This window comes from Mchenga conophoros, linkage group LG13, assembly GCF_057382185.1.
Source record: "Mchenga conophoros isolate Kocher_MC1m ecotype Shallow Benthic linkage group LG13, M_conophoros_male_GT1.1, whole genome shotgun sequence".
Taxonomy (NCBI): Eukaryota; Metazoa; Chordata; class Actinopteri; order Cichliformes; family Cichlidae; genus Mchenga; species Mchenga conophoros.
Genome location: NC_140538.1, coordinates 32867806 through 32890800, shown reverse-complemented (window position 1 = coordinate 32890800; position 22995 = coordinate 32867806). Strand labels below are relative to the sequence as shown.

General features: G+C 44.8%; 1 protein-coding gene across 3 annotated transcripts in view; it reads left to right on the top strand.

Moving 5' to 3' along the window:
- The window catches only part of eml4 (EMAP like 4), a 28068-nt gene extending 5539 nt beyond the window's left edge, over nucleotides 1–22529 (top strand). The window contains exons 4-24 of one of the 3 annotated variants that reach the window (XM_085243037.1): nucleotides 716–907; nucleotides 2461–2601; nucleotides 2729–2754; nucleotides 2918–2953; nucleotides 3555–3678; nucleotides 4020–4169; nucleotides 4257–4326; nucleotides 4483–4584; nucleotides 4671–4766; nucleotides 4849–4983; nucleotides 7977–8112; nucleotides 9342–9490; nucleotides 9613–9738; nucleotides 9844–9981; nucleotides 10058–10125; nucleotides 10212–10300; nucleotides 10690–10787; nucleotides 18004–18091; nucleotides 18205–18303; nucleotides 18447–18577; nucleotides 20486–22529. In XM_085243037.1, coding sequence (XP_085099163.1) covers nucleotides 716–907; nucleotides 2461–2601; nucleotides 2729–2754; nucleotides 2918–2953; nucleotides 3555–3678; nucleotides 4020–4169; nucleotides 4257–4326; nucleotides 4483–4584; nucleotides 4671–4766; nucleotides 4849–4983; nucleotides 7977–8112; nucleotides 9342–9490; nucleotides 9613–9738; nucleotides 9844–9981; nucleotides 10058–10125; nucleotides 10212–10300; nucleotides 10690–10787; nucleotides 18004–18091; nucleotides 18205–18303; nucleotides 18447–18577; nucleotides 20486–20941 — 2650 coding nt within the window. In that variant the 3' untranslated portion in view covers nucleotides 20942–22529. The remainder of the gene's footprint in view (nucleotides 1–715; nucleotides 908–2460; nucleotides 2602–2728; nucleotides 2755–2917; nucleotides 2954–3554; nucleotides 3679–4019; nucleotides 4170–4256; nucleotides 4327–4482; nucleotides 4585–4670; nucleotides 4767–4848; nucleotides 4984–7976; nucleotides 8113–9341; nucleotides 9491–9612; nucleotides 9739–9843; nucleotides 9982–10057; nucleotides 10126–10211; nucleotides 10301–10689; nucleotides 10788–18003; nucleotides 18092–18204; nucleotides 18304–18446; nucleotides 18578–20485) is intronic. The other 2 variants (XM_085243038.1, XM_085243039.1) reach the window with 2 other exon arrangements.
- The last annotated feature ends 466 nt before the right edge of the window (nucleotides 22530–22995 follow it).

Below are 22995 nucleotides of genomic sequence, written 5' to 3'. Positions count from 1 at the left end.
CTCTCCTCTTCGGGTTTTTGGGGGATGTTGCTAACTCCAGGTCGATAACAGGCAACCCACCCACAGTAGATGTGCTCGATATGAGGTCTCGCAGCAAGCTATCAAATACGGTGCTTTTAAAAAACGCTATGCGTCACCAGGTGTTTCATCGGATTTGAGGTGTTACCTCCTTTGACAGTATCAGCTTAAAGCACTTGTTGCAGGCTGCTGAGTTTGCATCTTTTGCTGTGAAGTACAGCCAGACTTTGACCGCTTCGCCTTGGGCGTTTTTAATCTGTAGCTCTGCTCTAAAAGAACGCACACCTGGGCCCGCCTACTATCCTCGGAAAGGTAAAATGATTGGCTAGAATCCAAAGTGTGTGACATCTCAGGGGGAAAAAAAGCACCGAAATGTGCGCTGCTTTTCGGTCTGGTTACTACCGTTTATATCAGATCCGGTGCCATTATGGCCTAACCCTAACCGGTACCCATCTCTAGTCACACCACAGTTTATGACGTGACCTGTATGCTTGCTCCAGAGCGCCCGTTCACCTGAAGGTACCTGAAGACTTGCTGATAGATCGAGTCAGTGAGCAGCTGCAGACAACCAATAGAACCAGATTAGAACCTCAATAGAATGCCTGTTTGATCTGTCATCAGTAGAACTACAACAGAACCGTAGTGGAACCAGCAGAACCTCAGCAGGCTGTTTCTCATGCTACTGGTTTTTCCACAGTGGTGCAGACAAGAAGGATGGTCAGCGTTCTCAGATGGCGGAGATCCAGGAACACGAGGAGATCGCTCACCATACAAACCCATCCCCTGTCCCCTTTTCCCCCAACCCACCCCCAACCACTCCCGCTCCCCAGATGCAACAGAGACCACCTGTTTCCTCTGAGAGCAGTAAAGGCCACGCCCCTCCTAAAAGGTTTCATTTTGTGATTTGTCGGTTTGGCTTCACTGCCTGCTTGTGACGTCACTGTTCCGATGTCACTCTATACGTAGCTACTAACCCTGCCTCCCGGGACACACCGTCCTGCTCTGCTCCACCTAAACTCGAATCACCTGACCAGCATGGACAGGTGTTGCTGATCAGCTGATTTGACGTGTATGCTAATAAGTAGGGCTGTTCGATGAAAACGTCTATCATTTCATATTACGCTATCGTTTGTTTCGAGGTGTCGCAAAATAAACTGTTTACAGTTTATTTTTTCATGGTTTTGTTTTTCACTGTAGAATTTCTCTAAGTTCTCTCGTTCTCTTATATTTAATATAACCACACTACGGACAGACTAGCGACTGTTTTTATGCTTTGTCGTTACAACAACGGTAAAACCATCGCGTGGCTCCGCCGTCCGCTTGTTTATTTTCCACGTAAACCTTTCACAATAAAGCTGAAGATCCTGCTGAGATTTTTTTAAAATAAACTGAATTACGTGAAATAATATGCAGAGTGTTTACGGACAAGAAGCTAAAAAGAGCCGTCAGGTGCTAAAAAATAAACCTTAGAACACGCCGTGTAATAAATACTCACAAAGAAAATTGTGGCCGTTTCAACTTATGTAACTCTCGACTCCAGGTACACGACACATAGCTGAAAACACTTCACGCAAGTCGAGTTGCCTGAGATTCACAGAATTTACAGAAAATGTAAAAATTTTGTGATAAGTATCGTTGTCGGGATGATAGATGTCTTATATTGAGATATGAGATTTTGGTCATATCACACATCCATACTAATAAGCAGGTAGAAAAAAGTCACGATGAGTTTAAGTTTGCTTTTTATGTTTAAATGGTAGAAAAGTTTTCTGTCTGAGTGCAGATGAGGAACTTAAACCCAGAGACCCTCGGTGCTCTGTGGGATCTTTCAGGTGATGCTAGTTTCCAGAGATCTGATTGGTCAGTAGGTGTTCATTTTGTATCTGTTGCTTTCTAATCTCAAAGCGTTCACAAAGCTTTATTCATAACCACAAAGCCTGCTTCTTAGTACTGACCTTTGATTTCTGACGTGGTAAGGACTGTGTGTCTTTCGGAGCAGTGACCTTTGACTCTGCCTGGCTCCTCTTTAGTCTCTGCTGCTTGTTTTAATATGATTACTAATGTGATCTCATCCCAGCTTTATCCCAGGACCTCCTCTTTTTAACTCCTCCTCCTCCTGCAGGCCTCATGCAGCCTGGGTCTTGAGTTTCTGATGTATCCCAGCTCTAACCTCTCTGCGAGTTGTATGTTTGACTTTGTCCCTCTGGCTCTTTGGAGGAGAAGGTGTTTGGTCTCTGACGACTGATTGGTCTGGATCGCCGTCTCATAGAAATTCATTGAAAAAACTAAAAAATCAGATGAGAAACTTCAAAAGTTAAATTTAAAATCCAGGAAAATAAAACTTCAGATCTACAAACGACTCAGAGATTCTTCCTCCTCCTCCTGCTTACAAGCTGAACCCCGATTAGTACTGCAATACTCACTGTGTGCATGTGTGTTCAGGGGCCCCAGCGTGAAGCGGTCCTCAGGGATGGAGCGCTCTCAGAGCAGCACCTGGGACACTTCAGATGAAAACAGGAACAAACTGGTGAAAGCTGCGTCCACCTCCAAACTGCTGGCCAAGGTGGTGAAGAACACAGAGAGGTACAGACGCATAGCCCATGTGCAGTACACACAAAGCGTGCGCGCGGTACAGACGTTGTTTTGTGGACTGTCAGGCCTTCGTGTGTTTATATTGACAAACTGATGGTGAGACTTTGTTTTCTTTCAGGCACAGAGATCCTGTCATGAGCCAAGGTAAACACCACACACATCTTCATCATCATCATCATCGTGTGTAGAAATGGACAGAAAGCCTCGGAGACGTTTCAAAGCGTTCTTGTCTTCGAGGCTGTGCTGCTGCTGTTTGTGTTGTCTGTTGTTGGTTTTTCTCAGTGATCGTGTCTTTGTCTCAAACCAGCCAAAATCTCAACTCGAGAGAAAAACAGCCAAGCTGGTAAGTCGTAACGATCTGTCGGAGCAAGCTAACGGTCTAATGTGCTAGCGGCTGCTGTATGAGCGCTCCCTGTTTCTGCACCAATCGCAGCTCTCTCTCTTGCTCTCTCACACTCTGCTTGATGCTGCCAGTCTCGCTCGCACACCTGCTCTTACTCCTTCAGGCTGTTCAGGTGATGTCATACCTGTGTTTGACTCCCTGACATCATTTACCCCCATATAAGGTGAAAAAGTAATAAAATAAATTTATTCACACTCCCAATCAGACAAATCACCCACCGTGCGCACACACAAACGCGTGCCCGAGCTGCCTCACCTGCACAGCTTTAAAGCCTCAGTTTCTTCATCTGTCTTGCTTTTTTTTTTTCTTCTTAAATCAGCAGCACCTTTCAGATCTTGGCCTGTTTCACCTCTGCTAACAACTGTCACACCTGAAAGACAGAACATCTGTAACCAAATCTGCTTCAATGCCGATATTTATTTGCCAAATCAATAAAAACTAGACCCATTAGACTCTGACAGGATTAGCTTTGCAGTTTGGGATTTATGCTTTGGGGTTGGACTGCTGTGCTAGTCTGAGGAATGTCTGTCTAATGTTTCAGAGGGGAATGCTATTAAGATGTTCATGCGTGGTCGACCGATCACCATGTTCATCCCTTCAGACGTGGAGAACTACAACGACATTCGGACCGAACTTCCTCCAGAAAGACTGAAGCTGGCATGGGTGTATCCTTCACCTGGGACACGGGAGTGCTCTTACACTTAGCAGTGATAAATATTGGCCGCTTTGATGAAACAGGTGTTATGCAGTGAAACACTTTTCTGACACTGATGTGTAAAAGCTCAGTGTTTAAATGCAGAATTCCAGGCCAAAATTCAGAGTATTGGAAGTTCAGGAGAGACCACGGGTGTGGCAGGTCAGCGTTATCTGTGTATATCAGTAAAACCAAAGTCTAAGCATCAGCAGGTCACGGCCTTCAGAGATCTTCATGCATCCCTCACCTGCTCTGTTGTGAATGTCACTACATCTCCAGCTGTTGTCCAGGTGTTTCCTTGACTTCGTGCAGGTACGGTTACCGGGGAAGAGACTGCAGAGCAAACATCTACCTCCTTCCAACCGGAGAGATTGTTTACTTCATTGCGTCGGTCGTGGTTCTGTTTAACTACGAGGAGCGGACTCAGAGACATTACCTCGGACACAGCGAGTGCGTCAAATGGTGAGAAAGAGCTCCATAGTACTTGCTGCTCTCCTATTGGCTGTTTGAGGCGACAGATAAGTGAGCTGCTCTTTTTGTTTCTGTCAGCCTGGCCATCCATCCCGATAAAATCCGGATTGCCACGGGACAGCTCGCAGGAGTCGACAAAGATGGACGGGTGAGAACACATACCACGTTTTTAAGGTCAACTTTCAGACAAAAGGAAAATATAAATACGAGTCGAAAACCGAGGCTAACGGGAGAGCTGCTGATGGATAGAACTTTTTAAATAAATGAATAAAAACAATTAAGACAAGGGTGCTGTCCCTCTCAGGCTCAAGTTCATGTCTGGGACAGCGTCAGTCTGGCCAAGCTCCACGTCATAGGTGAGCTAACGTTTGAACGAGGCGTCGGCTCCCTGGCTTTCTCCAAAGTTGTAAGTATCAGCCAGGTGCACCACGGGAGCTGTAGTTCTCACATACCTGCAGCTCTATGCATCATCAACCTTGCTGTGTCTCTCAGGATTCTGGTCGGCACCTGAGTGTGATTGATGACAGTAACGACCACATGTTAACAGTCTGGGATTGGAAAAAGGAGTCAAAGATAGCAGAGATCAAGGTGAGCCCACGTTTTTGTTACTGCACTGGTTTTTACCGGTTCCAACGTGTTCCACCTGTGCTCAAATGCTGTGTTTTTGCAGACCACCAATGATGTGGTCCTGGTTGTGGAGTTCCACCCAACGGACCAAAACACCATCGTCACCTGCGGGAAGTCCCACATCTTTTTCTGGAGCTGGAATGGGAACGCGCTTGCTCGTAAACAGGGAATCTTTGGGGTGAGTTTCTGCAGTTTAACTGTAACAGTGCTCATCACTGATTAAGCACTCATAGATTCACGATCGGCACCTGTGATTGACAAAAAAAAGACCCATCAAATTTGTTGCCAAACAAGCTGTGCTGAGCTTTGATGGTGGGGAAGAAGATTGCACCGGGGGAGGTCGGTATTTAACACCATATGGTTTAAATGGGACAGACTGACCCTGAGATGGGGGTCTGTAACAGTATGTCAGATTTAAATGCCTTGGTCAGTACTAGCAGCTGCTGTCCAAATAAAGTCTATTTGAAATAAAACCAAAATACAAACTTGCGCTTGGTGTACGTGCAAATACTAGAACGTGTTCAGTTTCGTGTACGAAGGCTTTTAGAACAATGAAAATAAAGATGTTTGCCTGATGCCTGCGCTATCAGCCACACCGATGACGCTGGGTGTCATGACACGCCGTCTCTTGGTTCTGCAATGTTTATCTAAGTGCTGTGTTTGACACTGTGGATCAATCTATTTTATTGGATAGGCTGGAAAATTTTATTGGAGTCACAGGAAATGTTTTATCATGGCTGAGAACCTACCTGTCTGGGAGATGTCAGACTGTTAGTTCTCTCTGAGACCTGTGCAGTGAGCCATGGGGTGCCTCAGGGCTCCGTACTTGGACCATTGCTGTATTCTCTGTGTCTGCTGCCTCTTGGTGTTCTTTTAATGTAACCTTTCATTGTTACGCATTGTTACCTGCAGCTTTATGTTCCTTTAACCCAGTGGTTCCCAAACCTTTTTTGCTAGGCCCCACTTTGTTTTACAAGAAAAATATTTGCATTGTGCTGAGGTGTCTAAATTAGAATCTTGTCTATCTGCAATTAAGTTCGGGTTATCAGATAACTTCCTGCTTCTAAATACTGATAAGACAGAGTTGATGGTCACTGGACCACAAAAATGTCAATAAGTGTCCTAAAATTTCATCTTGAAAATTGACGACTATGTCATAAATTGCAGGGACAAGATTTAAAAACATGGGTGTGTGGTTCGACATGGTGCTCTCCTTCGAGTCTCATGTAAAAGAGATAACAAAGATAACTTGAGGAACATCGCCAATTATTGTAACGCTCTCCTTTCTGGGCTACCAAAGAAAAGTTTTAGAGGTTTACAGATGGTGCAAAATGCAGCTGCTCGCATTTTAACGAAAACTGTACCCCTGTACTGAGATCTCTTCATTAACTACGAGCAGATTTTAAGGTCCTGCTGCTCACCTACAAGGCTTTAAATAGTGTGGCACCTTCATACCTCTCTGACCTTTTACATCTTTATGTTCCATCCCCGATCTCAGGACTCTGGCCTTCTAAAGGTTCCTAGGGCCAGGAAAAAACAATTGGAGAGTGTGCGTTTTCTTTTTGTGCCCCGTTTTTGTGGAACAACCTCCCTCAAGATATTAGGCAGGCATGCTCTGAAGACCCACTTGTTCACCCTTTCCTACATGTCTTAATTCTGTCCCATTTCGTTTTTTAAATTCTTATCTTTTTAACTTTAATTGCTATGTGTCGATTTATCTACCTTTTTATTTTCAAATAGCTGTACAGAACTTTGAAAGCTCTTTATAAATAAAGTTATTATTACTATTATTATTATTACCAACACAATATGGTAAATGGCCTGTATTTGCTTTACGCGCTTTACTTGGTCCTAAGGACCCCAAAGCGCTTTACACATCCAGTCACACACCCATTCACACACTGGTGATGGCAGCTACATTGTAGCCACAGCCACCCTGGGGCGCACTGACAGAGGCGAGGCTGCCGGACACTGGCGCCACCGGGCCCTCTGACCACCACCAGTAAGCAACGGGTGAAGTGTCTTGCCCAAGGACACAACGGGGCCGGGGCTCGAACCGGCAACCTTCTGATTACAAGATGATCTTGAGCCACGATCGCCCCAATAAACAATAAACGGTGGGTACAGGTGATCTGAATGGACAGCAAGCAGTGGTTTCATACCTGTTGGTCTCTGATCTTAAACTGAAGCTGCACTAAAAGTGTTTCGTTTTTTGTTCCAGTAAGAACCCTCAGCTTTCTGTGGTTACACAGCAGAGAAGATGCGGTGTAGACGCAGAGAGGCTGAAGGAGCTCCGAGCTGATTAGAGGCGGGGTTTGTGTAGTGACGCCCAGCAGGGGCTGAAAACACAGCAGTTTAAGCAGTGATGGTTGTTCGGCGTGGTTGTGCCAGTTTGGATTCAGAAGTCTCTGTGACCTCACTAATTCACTTCTTTGACCATAACTTAAGATTTTATTTTCCAGCGATGGCAAAATGTCACACGCGCCTCACTCGATGGATAAAATACAACAGTTGTCATTGCAGAGGTTAAAGGTGAATCTGGAGCGTGATAGAGGGAAACTGTAAGCAGCGTGTAGTCAGAGGCATACAACCACGAGCTGGTGATGCTGCCTGCTGAGCTGAACGAGCTGTACGTGACGACAGGAAGTGAGTACGTGATTAAATGTTTGGATCTAGAGCAAAGACAGACGGACCCCCGGGTGTGAAAAGTCGGACCCCTGTTTCTCTGCTGGTTTCACTTTCGGTGACGTAATTCCAGTGAGCTGATAAACAGATTCTGCAGCAGATGAAGTGAAAGGAGTCAAAAAAGTGATCATGGTGAACGCTTCCTCTGTTTGCTCTTAGTGGAAAAATCAGTAAAAATCTACAGGAGAACAGGAAGCTCCACCCGGCTGAGGACAGAAAGAAAACCCTTTATCACAGAATTAAACAGATGATATGAAGGTGGTATTTCTGCAGCAGATCCCCTGAAACAGCTGCTGAGTCCACAAAACACAAAAGCAGCTATCCATGAAAACACAGCAGAAACATCGAGCTTATTAAACTTGCACCTACACACTTTTTACTTGATTTAAATCAAAGATTTTTCTCAGCTTTTTGTCTTTAGAGGAAGCCCGGGTCCTTCTTTGAACTCACTCCAACACTCCTCTCCTGCTTTCTCCTGTTTTCTAGAAATACGAAAAGCCAAAGTTCATCCAGTGCCTGGCGTTTCTGAGTACCGGAGACATCGTCACTGGAGATTCTGGGGGTAGGCTGCTGGTCTGGACCAGGAGCGCCACGGAGAACCCGGCCGGGAAGGGGCCTCGAGGTATCGGGTTGGGGTTGTTCACAGTGTTTTGCATAAAGATCGTGCAGGTGTGTGCCACGGGGCAGCCGCAGAGCAGAGAAACAAACAAGCCGAGACGCTGTGAGGGAAACGACGTGCATATTTTCATCCTGAGTAAAACGGCATTCGCCTTGTTAATGAAATAACCTCGGTCTGTTTAATGAGTTTGCATTGGTATCCGCCCTGAAGCGTTTCCCTGCACGAGACGGATCCCGACAGGTTTTACAGCTTCAGAGTTCGATGCTAAAGCAAATGACAGTCTCGCTGATTTTAAGGTCACAGAAAATGTCAGAGTGAAGAGTTTGATTTAAACCGACCAGAACCAGCAGCTCCAGAGTCCTGTAAGCAACCGACTACAGAAAAACCACAGAACAACAACAGGTTGTGTGTGTTGGCCCAGTTTCAGTAATGGTTTTTGTCATGTTGTTAAACTGGTTTTTAGAGACATGATGCCAGGGATTAAACGATTTTCTACTGAAATTCTACTCTGAGCGCTTTTTTTCTGAGAAGGGGACAAAAGACAGTGAAAGTGGAGATGGATTTTTACCCCTCGGCAGCACGTTGGTGCATACAAGCAACAGGAAACTTGGTTTTTGGAGGAAATCTGCAGGAACAGGAAGTGTTTTCATTATGATCTGCTGCCTCCCGCTGGTTGTTTTGTGAGCTGCTCTGTAAAAAGAGTGCAGGAACTAAACCTATTTAAAGCAGTTTGTTTTCATCTACATGAACGTTACACGTTGGTGCTTCCTGTAGGAACATCAGCAGCAACATACTTTCTGACTTCCTGTGTAAACATGAAGAACCAACATGTACCGCTTGCACTTCCATGGGAGCAGTGAGGACATGGGGAAGTCCAGAAAAGTCCCTGAGCAGAAATCTGTGTCGGGACGCCTTAAACATGATTGGACGTGACATCGCACATGATCAGAGTTTCAGATTAATAAATGTGGGAAAACATTTGAGGTGCGTGACGTGGTCACGGCTGAAACATAACTTTTCTGTTCATTCAGAGGTCACTTTTGTGCTTTGAACACTTAGTCACGTGACCCCCAGAGGACGTGTCACAGACGAACGATGCGTTTCTCAGATTTAGGAACAGCCACGTCCTGTTTCAACTTTCAGAGTTAAAAAAAAAAAATCCTTTAATCAAAGCTTATTTTTTTGTTTGATAACTCACCTCTGTGTGTGTGTGTGTGTGTCTGTCTACGCAGCCTTTCGGATACTTCATCATGTCGATGGTCACGAGGGAAGTGTTTTCTGTATGTGTGGGATGAGGAGCGGCATGCTGCTGACTGGAGGAAAAAAGGACCAAAAAATCATCCTGTGGGACCACGAACTGCAACGTCACCGTGAGATCGAGGTCTCGCAGCACACATGCACACCTCAATGAAACTCAGCTGTGATGACATCATCTCGGCCGTCAATCTCCACAAATCTAAAGTGTCAACCATGTGACTGAGGCTACACGTTTGATCCCCACAGGTCCCAGATCAATATGGAACCATCAGAGCAGTGTCTGAGGGGAAGGGGGACGAGTTTCTGGTCGGGACGTCGCGTAACTTCATCCTGAGAGGAACTTTCAACGATGGCTTCCTGGTTGAGGTCCAGGTGAGTAAAACGCCTCCGGGAAGTGACGACAGACCAGGAGGTCACATGATCGCATGGCGTCACTGACCAGAAAACTTCAGTACCTCTGTGTTGTGATGTGTTCAGGGCCACACAGACGAGCTGTGGGGTTTGGCGGCTCACCCGTCCAAAGACCTGTTTCTGACATGCGCTCAGGACCGGCTCGTCTGCCTCTGGAACTCGAGCGATCACAGTCTGCTGTGGAGTCGCACGCTGGATGAAAAGGTGCGTGGTGACGGGGAGGCAATTTATTGATTATTTATCGATTGGTCATTGGTGATCGCATGTTTCTCCTCCTCAGGAACACGGACACTGTGCAGACTTCCATCCAAGTGGCGCTGTGGTCGCCATAGGAACGCGATCAGGAAAGTCAGTACAGAGTTTTGTTTTTTTTCTACCTGAACTCAAAGATCCTTTCCTTGTATGTCTGACCTCTGACCTCTGGTCCCTGTCAGGTGGTACGTTCTGGATGCTGAAACCAACGACCTGGTGGGGATTCACACCGATGGGAACGAGCAGCTGTCAGTGATGCGCTTCTCCATTGGTGGGTGGAGCTACGTTGTTCACGGGCTGTGGCTGGAACACGCTGTGTGCCTAACAGATGTCTGGAGGTCGCCAGCTTTCGGCTGACCTCGGAGCATCTTTATCTGTTCGCTAACAATGGGCAGCCCTCTTGGTGTGATATCATGTTACTGTGTAACGGCTTCCAGTAGTAAATAAATTTAAGAGATTTCTGAGAATGTAGGCTGTCATTGATGTGGTTGCTAGGTGACAAGAGCAGATGTTTGTGATGCTGTACAGAGCTCCACCTTGTATGCGGTGTCAGCCACAGGACGCAGCCCCTGAACATGGACACTCATTAAACTGAAGATCATAACGGTGTTATGAGAGAACTACAAATCTCAGCTTGCACCTCTCTATCTCTCTCTGCAGATGGAAGCATGCTGGCTGTCGGATCTCACGATAACTTTATTTACCTTTACAACGTCTCTGAACAAGGACGCAAATACAGCCGATACGGAAAGTGCACGGTGAGTCAAAAAACCAATTGCAGCTTAGTGAACACCTGTCTGCCCCTGTTGCATCCGTTAGTTTGTTCAGTTTGCCCCAAAAAGTTAAATCTGTTCATCTGGACATTGTGTTTTCAGTGGGAGAAATATTGGTTCATCATGCAGGTGAATTACTTGGATAAGTAACGAAACGTTTTGGTATCAGTTAACAAGCTTCGGGCGTTTTTCTCACTGATATTAGGCTGCTCGTCTTGGCAGAATTGGTAACGCTTGTTTTGGTTGGTTTCTTAGCACAGACCCAGCTTGTAAGCATAGTTTACAAATATTCTAGTGCTGAGGGCAGACTTTAGGAAGGCCATTCCAGAAGCTTAATGTTAGCCTGCTTTGTCCAAAATCACTTCTGATGTGTGTTTGTGATCATTGTTCTGCTAGAACACACGGCTATGTCCAAGCTTCAACTTCATTTGAGGAAAAGTCGAAGAAGGCTGTCGTCCTTCTGTATTCCATCCACTTTGTGCAATGTACCAGAGCCATGGGCGTGGTACTTAGGGTTGGGCAATATATAAAAATTTTACAAACGACAATCATCAGTTCAATAATCAACGATGGGCGACTGTAATCATGCACGGACTGATTTGCGCGTTTACAACACAGAAATTTTAACATTTTTAACCTGCTCAACCCATCTGGAGTGCAGAATGAACAAACTTTGGACAAACTACCCAAAATGCGAGACATTTCAGAGATTTTGACTGAGTCTGCGCTCCAGATGGGTTAATTGTCGTGATGACAGCATGTTAACGCTAACAGCGCTAAAAATAAATAAATAAAAAAAGTCACCAATTTGGGATGAAAGAGGTAAACCTAAGAATGTAACCAAAGCGGTGTGCCACTTGTGCGGATGTAAAATGCGAGCAAAGTACTCAAACCTGACTAACTTGCATGAGGATGTCCGTGTCCACCATCCGGCTGAGTATGCTAGGCTATCACCAGCTTCTGCAGCTCCATCAACAAGCTTTTGGGCGCTCTCTGAGGAGGGGGCATTTGCTCTCAAATGAAAGAGGGTGCTGTTAAAAGAGCTCTATTATCTTTTTTTCTTTCTTTTGACTGCTTCTATTCGCTCCATTATTATTATCAAATTTACTCATGGGCAAACGAATAAATCGCCAGTGCTGGGAAGGTTACTTTTAAAATGTATTCCACTACAGATTACATGCCCCAAAATGTATTTTGTAATGCATTCCGTTACGTTACTCAATGAGAGTAACGTATTCTGAATACTTTGGATTACTTAATATATTATCATCTTTTTACAGCTACATGAATGTACTATTGCTGTGTGATTCATTACTATTACTGAAGGTTACTCTCCATACCAACACCAACTAGATGTTTAAATCTTAATATAAATGAGTAACAGTAGGTGGACATTAGGTAAGGCTGCACTTTTTGCAGTGTCTTAATACTTACAACTGGACTACACTGTCCATATGGCTACATTCTTTAGGGCTATGCCTGTAACACTCTGCCTATTGCCTTCATATTAAATAATTTTTAAAAATATCTCTTTACGTCATTATGCGGGCTGCAAGTAGAGGTGACATTCAATTTCAATTCAATTCAATTTTATTTATATAGCGCCAAATCACAACATAAGTCGCCTCAAGGCGCTTCATAGATACAGAGAAAAACCCAACAATCATATGACCCCCTATGAGCAAGCACTTTGGCAACAGTGGGAAGGAAAAACTCCCTTTTAACAGGAAGAAACCCCCGGCAGAACCAGGCTCAGGGAGGGGCGGCCATCTGCTGCGACCGGTTGGGGTGAGAGAAGGAAGACAGGATAAAAGACATGCTGTGAAAGAGAGACAGAGATTAATAACAGATATGATTCAATGCAGAGAGGTCTGTTAATACATAGTGAGCGAGAAAGGTGACTGGAAAGGAAAAACTCAATGCATCATGGGAATCCCCCGGCAGCCTATGTCTATTGCAGCATAACTAAGGGAGGATTCAGGGCCACCTGGTCCAGCCCTAACTATATGCTTTAGCAAAAAGGGAAGTTTGAAGGCTAATCTTGAAAGTAGAGATAGTGTCTGTCTCCTGAATCCAAACTGGAAGCTGGTTCCACAGAAGAGGGGCCTGAAAACTGAAGGCTCTCCCTCCCATTCTACTTTTAAATACTCTAGGAACAACAAGTAGGCCTGCAGCGAGAGCGAAGTGCTCTAATAGGGTGATATGGTACTACAAGGTCATTAAGATAAGATGGGGCCTGATTATTTAAGACCTTGTATGTGAGGAGCAGGATTTCGAATTCAATTCTGGATTTAACAGGAAGCCAATGAAGGGAAGCCAAAACAGGAGAAATATGCTCTCTCTTTCTAGTCCCTGTCAGTACTCTTGCTGCAGCATTTTGGATTAGCTGAAGGCTTTTCAGTGAGTTTTTTGGACATCCTGATAATAATGAATTGCAGTCGTCCAGCCTGGAAGTAATAAATGCATGAACTAGTTTTTCAGCATCACTCTGAGACAGGATATTTCTAATTTTAGAGATGTTGCGCAAATGGAAGAACGCAGTCTTACATATTTGTTTAATATGTGCATTGAAGGACATGTCCTGGTCAAAAATGACTCCAAGGTTCCTCACAGCGTTACTGGAGGCCAAGGTAATGCCATCCAGAGTAAGAATCTGGTTAGATACCATATTTCTAGGCCTTTCAGGGCCGAGTACAATAACCTCAGTTTTATCTGAATTAAGAAGCAGAAAGTTAGCAGTCATCCAGGTCTTTATGTCTTTAAGACATTCCTGCAGTTTAACTCATTGGTGTGTGTTATCTGGCTTCATGGACAGATAGAGCTGGGTGTCATCTGCATAGCAGTGAAAATGTATGCTATGTCTTCTAATGATACTGCCTAAGGGAAGCATGTATAATGTAAACAGAATTGGTCCTAGCACTGAACCCTGTGGAACTCCATAATTAACCTCAGTGTGTGAAGAGGACTCTCCATTTACATGAACAAATTGGAGTCTATTAGATAGATATGATACAAACCACTGCAGCACAGTACCTGTAATACCTACAGCATGTTCTAATCGCTCTAATAGGATATTATGGTCGACAGTATCGAATGCTGCACTAAGGTCTAGCAGGACAAGCACAGAGATGAGTCCACTGTCAGAGGCCATAAGAAGATCATTTGTAACCTTCACTAAAGCTGTTTCTGTGCTGTGATGAGCTCTGAAACCTGACTGAAACTCTTCAAATAAACCATTCCTCTGCAGATGATCTGTTAGCTGTTTGACAACTGCTCTTTCAATGATGTTTGATATAAAGGAAGGTTGGAGATTGGCCTATAATTAGCTAAGACTGCTGGGTCTAGAGATGCTTTTTGAGTAAAGGTTTAACTACAGCCAGCTTGAAGGCCTGTGGTACATAGCCGATCATTAGAGATAGGTTGATCATATTTAAGATCGAAGAATTAATTAATGGAAGGACTTCTTTGAGCAGTTTTGTAGGAATGGGGTCTAAAAGACATGTTGATGGTTTGGAGGAAGTAATTATTGAAGTTAACTCAGAAAGATCAATTAGAGAAAAAGAGTCTAACTTAACATCAATGGTACTAAGAGTAGCTGTAGATAATATTACATCTGTGGGATGATTATTGGTAATTTTTTCTCTAATGATAAAAATTTTATTTGTGAAGAAGTTCATGAAGTCATTACTAGTTAACGTTAAAGGGATTGTTGGCTCAAAAGAGCTCTGACTTTTTGTCAGACTGGCTACAGTGCTGAAGAGAAACCTGGGGTTGTTCTTATTTTCTTCAATCAGTGATGAATAGTAAGATGTTCTGGCTTTGCGGAGGGCTTTCTTATAAAGCAGCAAACTATTTCTCCAGGCTAAATGATGATCCTCTAAATTTGTGACACGCCATTTCCTCTCCAGATTACGAGTCATCTGCTTTAGGGTACGTGTTTGAGAATTATACCACAGAGTCAGGTACTTCTGATTAGAGACCTTAGTTTTCACAGGAGCTACAGTATCCAGAGTCGTACGTAGTGAGGAGGTGAAATTATTAACAAGATGATCGACCTCTGTTGGAGTAGCGTTCAGATAGCTGCTCTGCTCTATGTTGGTACAGGGCATTGAAGATGATAACAGTGGGTGGATTATATTCTTAAACTTAGTTACAGCGCTTTCAGAAAGACATCTACTTTGATAAAGTCTACTCTCCACCACTGTGTAATCAATTATTGTAAATGTAAATGTTATCAGGAAATGATCAGACAGGAGAGGGTTTTCAGGAAACACTGTTAAATGTTCAGTTTCTATGCCATATGTTAAAACAAGATCTAGAGTGTGATTAAAGTGGTGGGTGGGTTCTTTTACATTTTGAGAGAAACCAATTGAGTCTAATAACAGATTAAATGCCATGTTGAGGCTGTCATTTTTAGCATCTACACGGATGTTAAAATCACCCACAATAATTATTTTATCTGAGCTCAGAACTAAATTAGATATAAAGTCTGAGAAATCAGACAAACTCTGTGTAAGGCCCAGGTGGATGATAGATGATAACAAGTAAGACTGGTTTCTGAGTTTTACAGCTGGGGTGGACGAGGCTAAGCATCAGGCTTTCAAATGAATTAAAAGTCTGTCTTGGTCTTTCATTAATTAATAGGCTGGTGTGAAAAATTGCTGCCACACCACCCCCTCGGCCTGTGCTTCGAGGTTTCTGGTAGTTAGAATGACTCGGGGGTGTTGATTCATTTAAACTAACATAATCATCCTGCTGCAACCAGGTTTCTGTAAGGCAGAGTAAATCAATTTGTTGATCAATTATTAAGTCATGTACTAACAGAGACTTGGAGGAGAGAGACCTAATATTTAATAATCCACATTTCACTGTTTTACTCTTTGGTTCAGATGTGGATACTTTGTTCTTTCTTTGTAATTGTTTATGTTTAAGTTGTTTGTTGCTGGTTTTTAGTTTGTTTTTTGTCTGTTTGGGAGCTGACACAGTCTCTATGGAGATGGGTTTTTGGGGGGGTAGCAGGAGGAGAGAAGCTGCAGAGAGGCGTGTAAGACTGCAACTCTGCTTCCTGGTCCCAACTCTGGATAGTCATATTTTGGGGGGTTTAATAAATTTGTCCATATTTCTAGAAATGAGAGCTGCTCCATCCAAAGTGGGATGGATGCCGTCTCTCCTAACAAGACCAGGTTTCCTCCAGAAGGTTTGCCAATTATCTATGAAGCCCACATCGTTTCTGGGACACCACTCAGACAGCCAGCAATTTAAGGAGAACATGCGGCTAAACATGTCACTCCTGGTCTGATTGGGGAGGGGACCAGAGAAAACTACAGAGTCCGACATTGTTTTGGCAAAGTTACACACCGATTCAATATTGATTTTAGTGACCTCCGATTGGCGTAACCGGGTGTCATTACTGCCGACGTGAATTATGATCTTACTGAATTTACGTTTACCCTTAGCCAGCAGTTTTAAATTTCCTTCAATGTCGCCTGCTCTGGCCCCTGGAAGACAATTGACTATGGTTGCCGGTGTCTCTAGCTTCACATGTCTGAGAACAGAATCGCCAATTACCAGAGTTTGACCCCCGGCGGGTGTGTCGCCGAGTGGGGAAAAACGGTTAGACACATGAACGGGTTGGTGGTGTACCCGGGGCTTCTGTTTAGGACTTTGCTTCTTCCTCACCGTGACCCAGCCACCCTCTTTCCCCAGCTGCTTGGGGTCTGCCGGGGAACAGCTAGCGGGGCCTACGCTATCTTTGGCTGCACCAGCTACAGGGGCCTGGCTAGCTATGGGTGAATGAAGGGTGCGAAGCCGAGTCTCCAATTCAGTAATCCTGGCCTCCAGAGCTGCAAATATGCTACATTTGTTACAGATATCATTACTGCTAAAGGAGGCCGAGGAGTAACTAAACATCTGACACAATGAGCAAGAAAGTGCAGGAGGGACAGGTGAAGTAGCCATGGTGCTAACGAGTCGGCTACGAGCTAAGCTAAGCTAGCGAAACAGTACAGAGACAGTGAGTGAATACTTTGGCTATAAATTAGGTAGTGAGTACACAGAAAGTGTGCTTCGGATGAAGCACGTGAAGATTATACTATGAAAAAGAATGTATTTAAAAGTTGTTAATTAAATTGCTAAGCAAATAAGCTACTCAGAAACACCACTGTGTTTGAGCAGGAACAGGAAGTGATACTCTACCGCAGAGCGAGCGAACACCAAGTGACAGCGCCACCATGGGCCGCGAGATTGAGACACAGACATTACAGCCTCTTAATGTGTGTTTTGTTTGGGTTTCCACCGGTGTGGAATTACCAATAATAGAAAGACCATAGCCTAACATATGAAACAGGAAAAGACCGCTGTGTAATCCATTTATTTCTGCAAAGTAACTGTATTCTGAATACCACCTTTTTAAACAGTAACTGTAACGGGATACAGTTACTCATATTTTGTATTTTAAATGCATAATGCCGGTACATGTATTCCGGTACTCCCAACACTGTAAATCGCCCATGTAATAACGTCGATGGGCTCAGCATATCGTCGATAGCCGATATGTTAGTCCAATCGCCCAACCCTAATGGTACTATGTGCTTGGCAGTTGGTTCAGATTTCTTAGGTTTGAAAGCCTCACCTCACCTCCAAACGTAACTTTAATGGTAGATGTTAATTTCACATGTGCAAGTTACTGTGATAAGAGGCGAACCTGAGAGGAGAGGTCTCTGAAGCGGGATTTATGGTCCCACAAACGTGTCCATCCATGTCCCACTCGGTTGGACAGAGAGGAGGAGAGGAGTCCTCCAAGATCCTAACCGTTCGTTCGACAAAGCGGATGACGTAAGCGACTGCCTAATGTTGATTGGTTGCAAGTGGGCCGGAAAAGAGCAGAGACCGACTGAACGGGAGAACTGCAGTAAAAACACTTCAAAGATAATAAAATGTAGCATGACAAGCACAGACAACAGTGAAACTTTTCATTGTTTTTAACACTATGTTTCACTTTAACTCTTTGTGTGTCATAACTTTGCTCTCCTTTGCGGCTCATGGAGCAACAACAATACAAGCAAGAGTGGCCCTTGTGTTTGCTCTCCTTAACTACAAATTCCACTTTACAAGATTGAATGTAGCTCCTCTGTGGGTTAAACTTGGAAACACTTGTGGTGGTGCTCAGGTGTGTTCATGAGTTAACTAAATGTTTCAACAGGGACATTCGAGCTACATCACCCACCTGGACTGGTCACCTGACAACAACTTCATCATGTCCAACTCTGGAGACTACGAGATCCTCTACTGTGAGTACCTTCTCATCATAGGCTCTGGCACTACAGTACTGTGTACTGTTATCACAGAGTACTGTAATACTGCAGTATTTTGTTGATGTACAGTGACAGATGTCTGTTTTCAGGGGACGTTCCAAACGCTTGTAAATATATCAGAAATCGTTCAGAGTGTAAAGACATCGACTGGGCGACTTACACCTGTGTCCTGGGATATCATGTGTTTGGTCAGTACAATGGGAGAGTGTGTGTATTTGTGTGTATTTGTGTGTGTGTGTGTTAGGGTGTTTATTCTGAAGATGTTTATACTTCCCTGACTGTTGAATCAGGACAACTTTCTTAACTCTGAAATTCTGTCTGCCTATCTCAGGTGTTTGGCCAGAGGGTTCAGACGGCACCGACATCAATGCTCTGATCAGGTCCCACAACAGGAAGGTGATCGCTCTGGCTGACGACTTCTGTAAAGTTCACCTGTTCGCCTACCCATGCTCCACCTTCAAGGTGACACACATAAAAACACACATTTGAAAATGCTAATCGTCAAACTGAAATGGTTTCAAAGGCTTACTTTATAAATACGGACCGGAGGGTGTGTTCCAACTAGAGGAGGATCAAACTCCTCAGCCTCCCTGGGAAAGTCTATGCCAGGGTGCTGGAAAGGCAAGTCCGTCCGTTAGTCGAACCTCAAATACAGGAGGAACAATGCGGTTTTCCTCGGTCCTGGTCGCAGAACACTGGACCAGCTCTTTATCCTCTCAAGGATACTCGAGGGTGCATTGGCGTTTCCCCAACCAGTCTACATGTGTTTTGTGGACTTGGAGAAGGCATTCGACCGTGTCCCTCGGAGTGCCCTGTGGGAAGTACTTCTGGAGTATGGGGTGTCTGGCCCATTGCTACAGGCCATTCAATCCTTATACAACGGTTGCAGGAGCTTGGTACACATAGGCAGCAATAAGGTGGAGTCAACCCTGCTGGGTGATGGGCTCCGTCAGAGCTGCCGTTTGTCACCGATTCTGGTCATAATTTTTATGGACAGAATTTCTAGGCGTAGCCAAATGGCGGAAGGCTTTCACTTGGGTGGCCTCAAAACCTCATCTCTGCTTTTCGCGGATGATGTGGTTCTGTTGGCTTCAACAGGTGATGGCCTCCAGCTCGCCTTGGAACGGTTCACAGCCGAGTGTGAAGCGGTGTGAATGAGTATCGGCACCTCCAAATCTGAGGCCATGGTTCTCAGCCAGAAAAGGGTGGAGTGCCCACTCCAGGTCAGGGATGAGTTACTGCCCCGGAGTGGAGGAGTTTGAGTATCTCGAGGTCTTGTTCACGAGTGACGAGTGAAGGGAGCGGGAGATCGACAGACGAATTGGTGCAGTGGCTGCAGTCCGTCTTGGTGAAGAGAGAGCTGAGTATAAACACGAAGCTCTCAATTTACTGATCTATGTCCCTACCCTCACCTATGGTCACGAGATCTGAGTAGTGACTGAAAGAACAAGATCGTGGATACAGTTGTTGGAAATGAGCTTCCTCCCAACGGTGGCTGGCCTCGCCCTTTGAGTGAGGAGTTAAGCAATTCGGGAGGGGCTCAGAGTAGAGCCGCTGCTCCTCCACATCAAAAGGAGCCAGTTGAGTTGGTTCGGGCATCTGACAAGGATGTCTCCTGGGCTTCTCTGCTTAGGCTGCTGCCCTGTGACCCGGCCCTCGGATAAGCGGAAGAAGATGGATGGATGGTTTCAAAGACTGAGATCTGAGTTGAGAGCAGCCATCTGATCAGAGATCCCAGGACCTCCCTGTCTTCTCCTCCTCTAACTGTTCTGGTGGGACACAGAGTTGTTCCCAAGCCAGCCGAGAGGTTTAATCTGTTCAGTGTGTCCTCTGTTTGTTCTGACATCTGCTTCCAGTCAGACACAAACACCTCAACTAGCTGGCGCTCCAGAAGTGTCCTGCTGATTGGTCAATCAGCAGGTAAACCAAAAGCAGGTCTGCAGTGCACACGTGAACCCTCGTACACATTGGATATTAGATAATTGGGGTATGGTAAATGGACTGATTCTTGTATAGCTATATAGCTTTTCTACTCTCCCGGAGTACTCAAAGCCACATTCACACACATTCTCACAAGCACTTGCTCTACACTGACTGCTTTCTAACTACATTCACACACATATTCTGATGGATGCATCAGAGAGCTACTTGGGGTTAGTATCTTGCCCATGCAGACTGGGGAAGGCAGGGATCGAACAACTAACCTTCCGATCAGCAGCTGACCTGCTCCACCGGGTGGCTGTACCTGAGCTACAGCCACCCAGCTGTTCCTTATCAATTGCTGAGTGTTGATTAGAGGTAAAAGGGTTTGGGTGTGACTATTCTAAATGTCAGTGTCATCAGCTCTGTTAATAAAGTTTTTGTCTGCAGGCCCCCAGCCATAAGTACAGCGCCCACAGTAGTCATGTGACCAACGTGGCCTTCCTGTATGACGACAGTTACCTCATCTCGACGGGCGGGAAGGACACCAGCATAATGCAGTGGCGTTTGGTTGAGAAGTCTTCGCTGTCCCTCAATGACAGCATCATCTCTAACTCTACCCCCCGCCGAGTTGAGCCTGTATTCGCACCACCCCCTCCCACTGGAACCACCCACTCGCAGGAACCCAACCCTCCTCCGACAGCCAATGGGACTCAGGAACCCTCCCCTGAAACCCCGCCCCCTACACAATTAGTTCCACCCTCATCAGAGCTAACACCACCCAATTCTGAGTCAACCCCGCCTCCCTCAGACAGCACGGTGAGCCTGAAGGACAGTCTGGAGCCCAGTGATGATACGGCTACGCCCAGCGACGAGGGGCTGCCCCCTCTGACCCCGCCATCGTAGACTGTTTGTGCGTCTTTGTGGGGACCAGGCACACTTGTGCTCCGAGTGAGGATGGCTTTGCAAACGAAGAGATTCTGTTGGGTTTTATGATGCTTCAGTTCAGTTTAGGGTTATAGTTCAGCATGTTAATGGGACGGCTAATACGATAGAAACTTCCAGAGGATGTCATTGTCTCTGATTTACTTCAGAATAAACCTCCACTCTTCACACAGTCAGAAACCAGAGAAATGGGACAGTTCAAAAGGCTGCCTGAGAGTCTGATTTTGGTTTTCTTCAGCCTTGCAGTGGTTAGTGATAAATAATCTGAACATCCATGATTCACAGGAGCTACTCACAGTGGGTTCAGCTGCTTTGAATGTGAACAAACTCTGAGTTCTAATAATAGTTATTAATTCTAATCAATAATAATAAGAATCCCCACAAGAAGTACAAATGTCTGAAACCTACAGATCACGCGATCTCAGCAATAAGAAGACCTCAAGGTCACAGTTAAACATCTGGAAGGTCACATTAGAAGAAGCGAAGGGAGGGGGAGCGTTTTCCGAACACACACACACACACACCTGTGTTTCAGGAACAGGAAGTGTTGTGGGGCTGGGGAGAATCTGAAAGTCTTAAAACTTTCCTGATTTTTTTTTTTCCAAAATGTATTTAGACCCCCAAAATAATCCTGTTTTTGTCTTTTAAACAATGTAAATGATTATTGGTGGATTTTTTTTTTTTTTAGAAAGGGTTAAACACATTTTTCAGAATAAAAGCTTTAAGGAAGCAATGGCATGAAGCTTTTAATGTGAAACACGGGAAGTGTGAATTTGAATCCAAAAACATGGTGGTTTCAGATTAAAATCAAAGATGACATGTCTGAGCCTCAGACATGTGAGCTTGTTTCCAGAGTACAGTCATGTAAATAGGAAGTAATCGGGTTGTAAACAGGAAGTAATCAGAATGTGAAATGTGGAACGTGAAGTCAACCTCCAGAGTAAAACTGTGAATGTTTTTATTGATCTGACGGCCGGTGATCAGAGACGTGTCTCCTTCTGAGGATCTGTTTGTATATACTGCAGATACCTGTGTATATTTCTGTTCACCATTAGGGGCAGCAGCTCCTCAGCGACACTGTAAAAGCACTCAGCCACACATCTCTCATCCAATCAGGTGACAGGAAATAATAGCTCCCCTCCTCTGATTACCTGGTTTCAGTGATTTTGACTGCTGGTGATGTTTTTGTCGCTTCTGGACCACATCTGTTAAATATTTTCTGAATGATGGCATGATGATGTCACTCCAGGGCCGTGGCCTTTCAGGTGGGTTAAGGGAGGGGTGGTGTTGGGTTGTTCATGTTGTTGCCTTTTTAATACCATGTTTTTACACTTGTCTCTGAAGGGCTTGTCCACAGTTCAGGAGCCCACCTGAATGGTCATGAAGGGGTGGGGCCATGATGGGGACTTTTGAGCGTTCATCAGAGACAGTGATGATGTTCATGTGACTGTTTTTGAGCCAATCATGTTTTTTCTCATGCATTCCTGTCAGAGGACGGACTGTACTAAAGATTTGAACAAGAAATGCAAATAAATGTTTTAGAAACAGACATTTTTTTGTGCACGTTGTCTGATGATGTCGGACTTTAGGTGCCACAGTGTTTAATGTGTACGGTCACACAGCATTTGCAAGCATTTACAATAAAAACACCTAGTAACGTATGATTACATTGTAACTGTGGTTCTCTAGGTGAGAGATTCTTCACTCTCTACATATTCTATAAGTGCAGGGATGTGGAGATTTATTTAAGACGCGTTGGCTTTCCCGACCACACCCCACAGCTATAGAGATTGAAAATGTGATGTCATTCAGGGGTAAAACCGCAAAGGATTCTGGGAACTCGTGGCAAGAGGTACTAGCGCACGCAGGCTTTCAATTGAAATCAGTCACACAGCGATAAAAAGAAACACAAAAAATGGCAAGAAGCTGTTGTATTATTAACTGCAATAGCCGGTCGCCTGACAGCCACGGGAAGCCGACGGGTAAAGAGATTGGTTGTTATCGGATTACGTCGT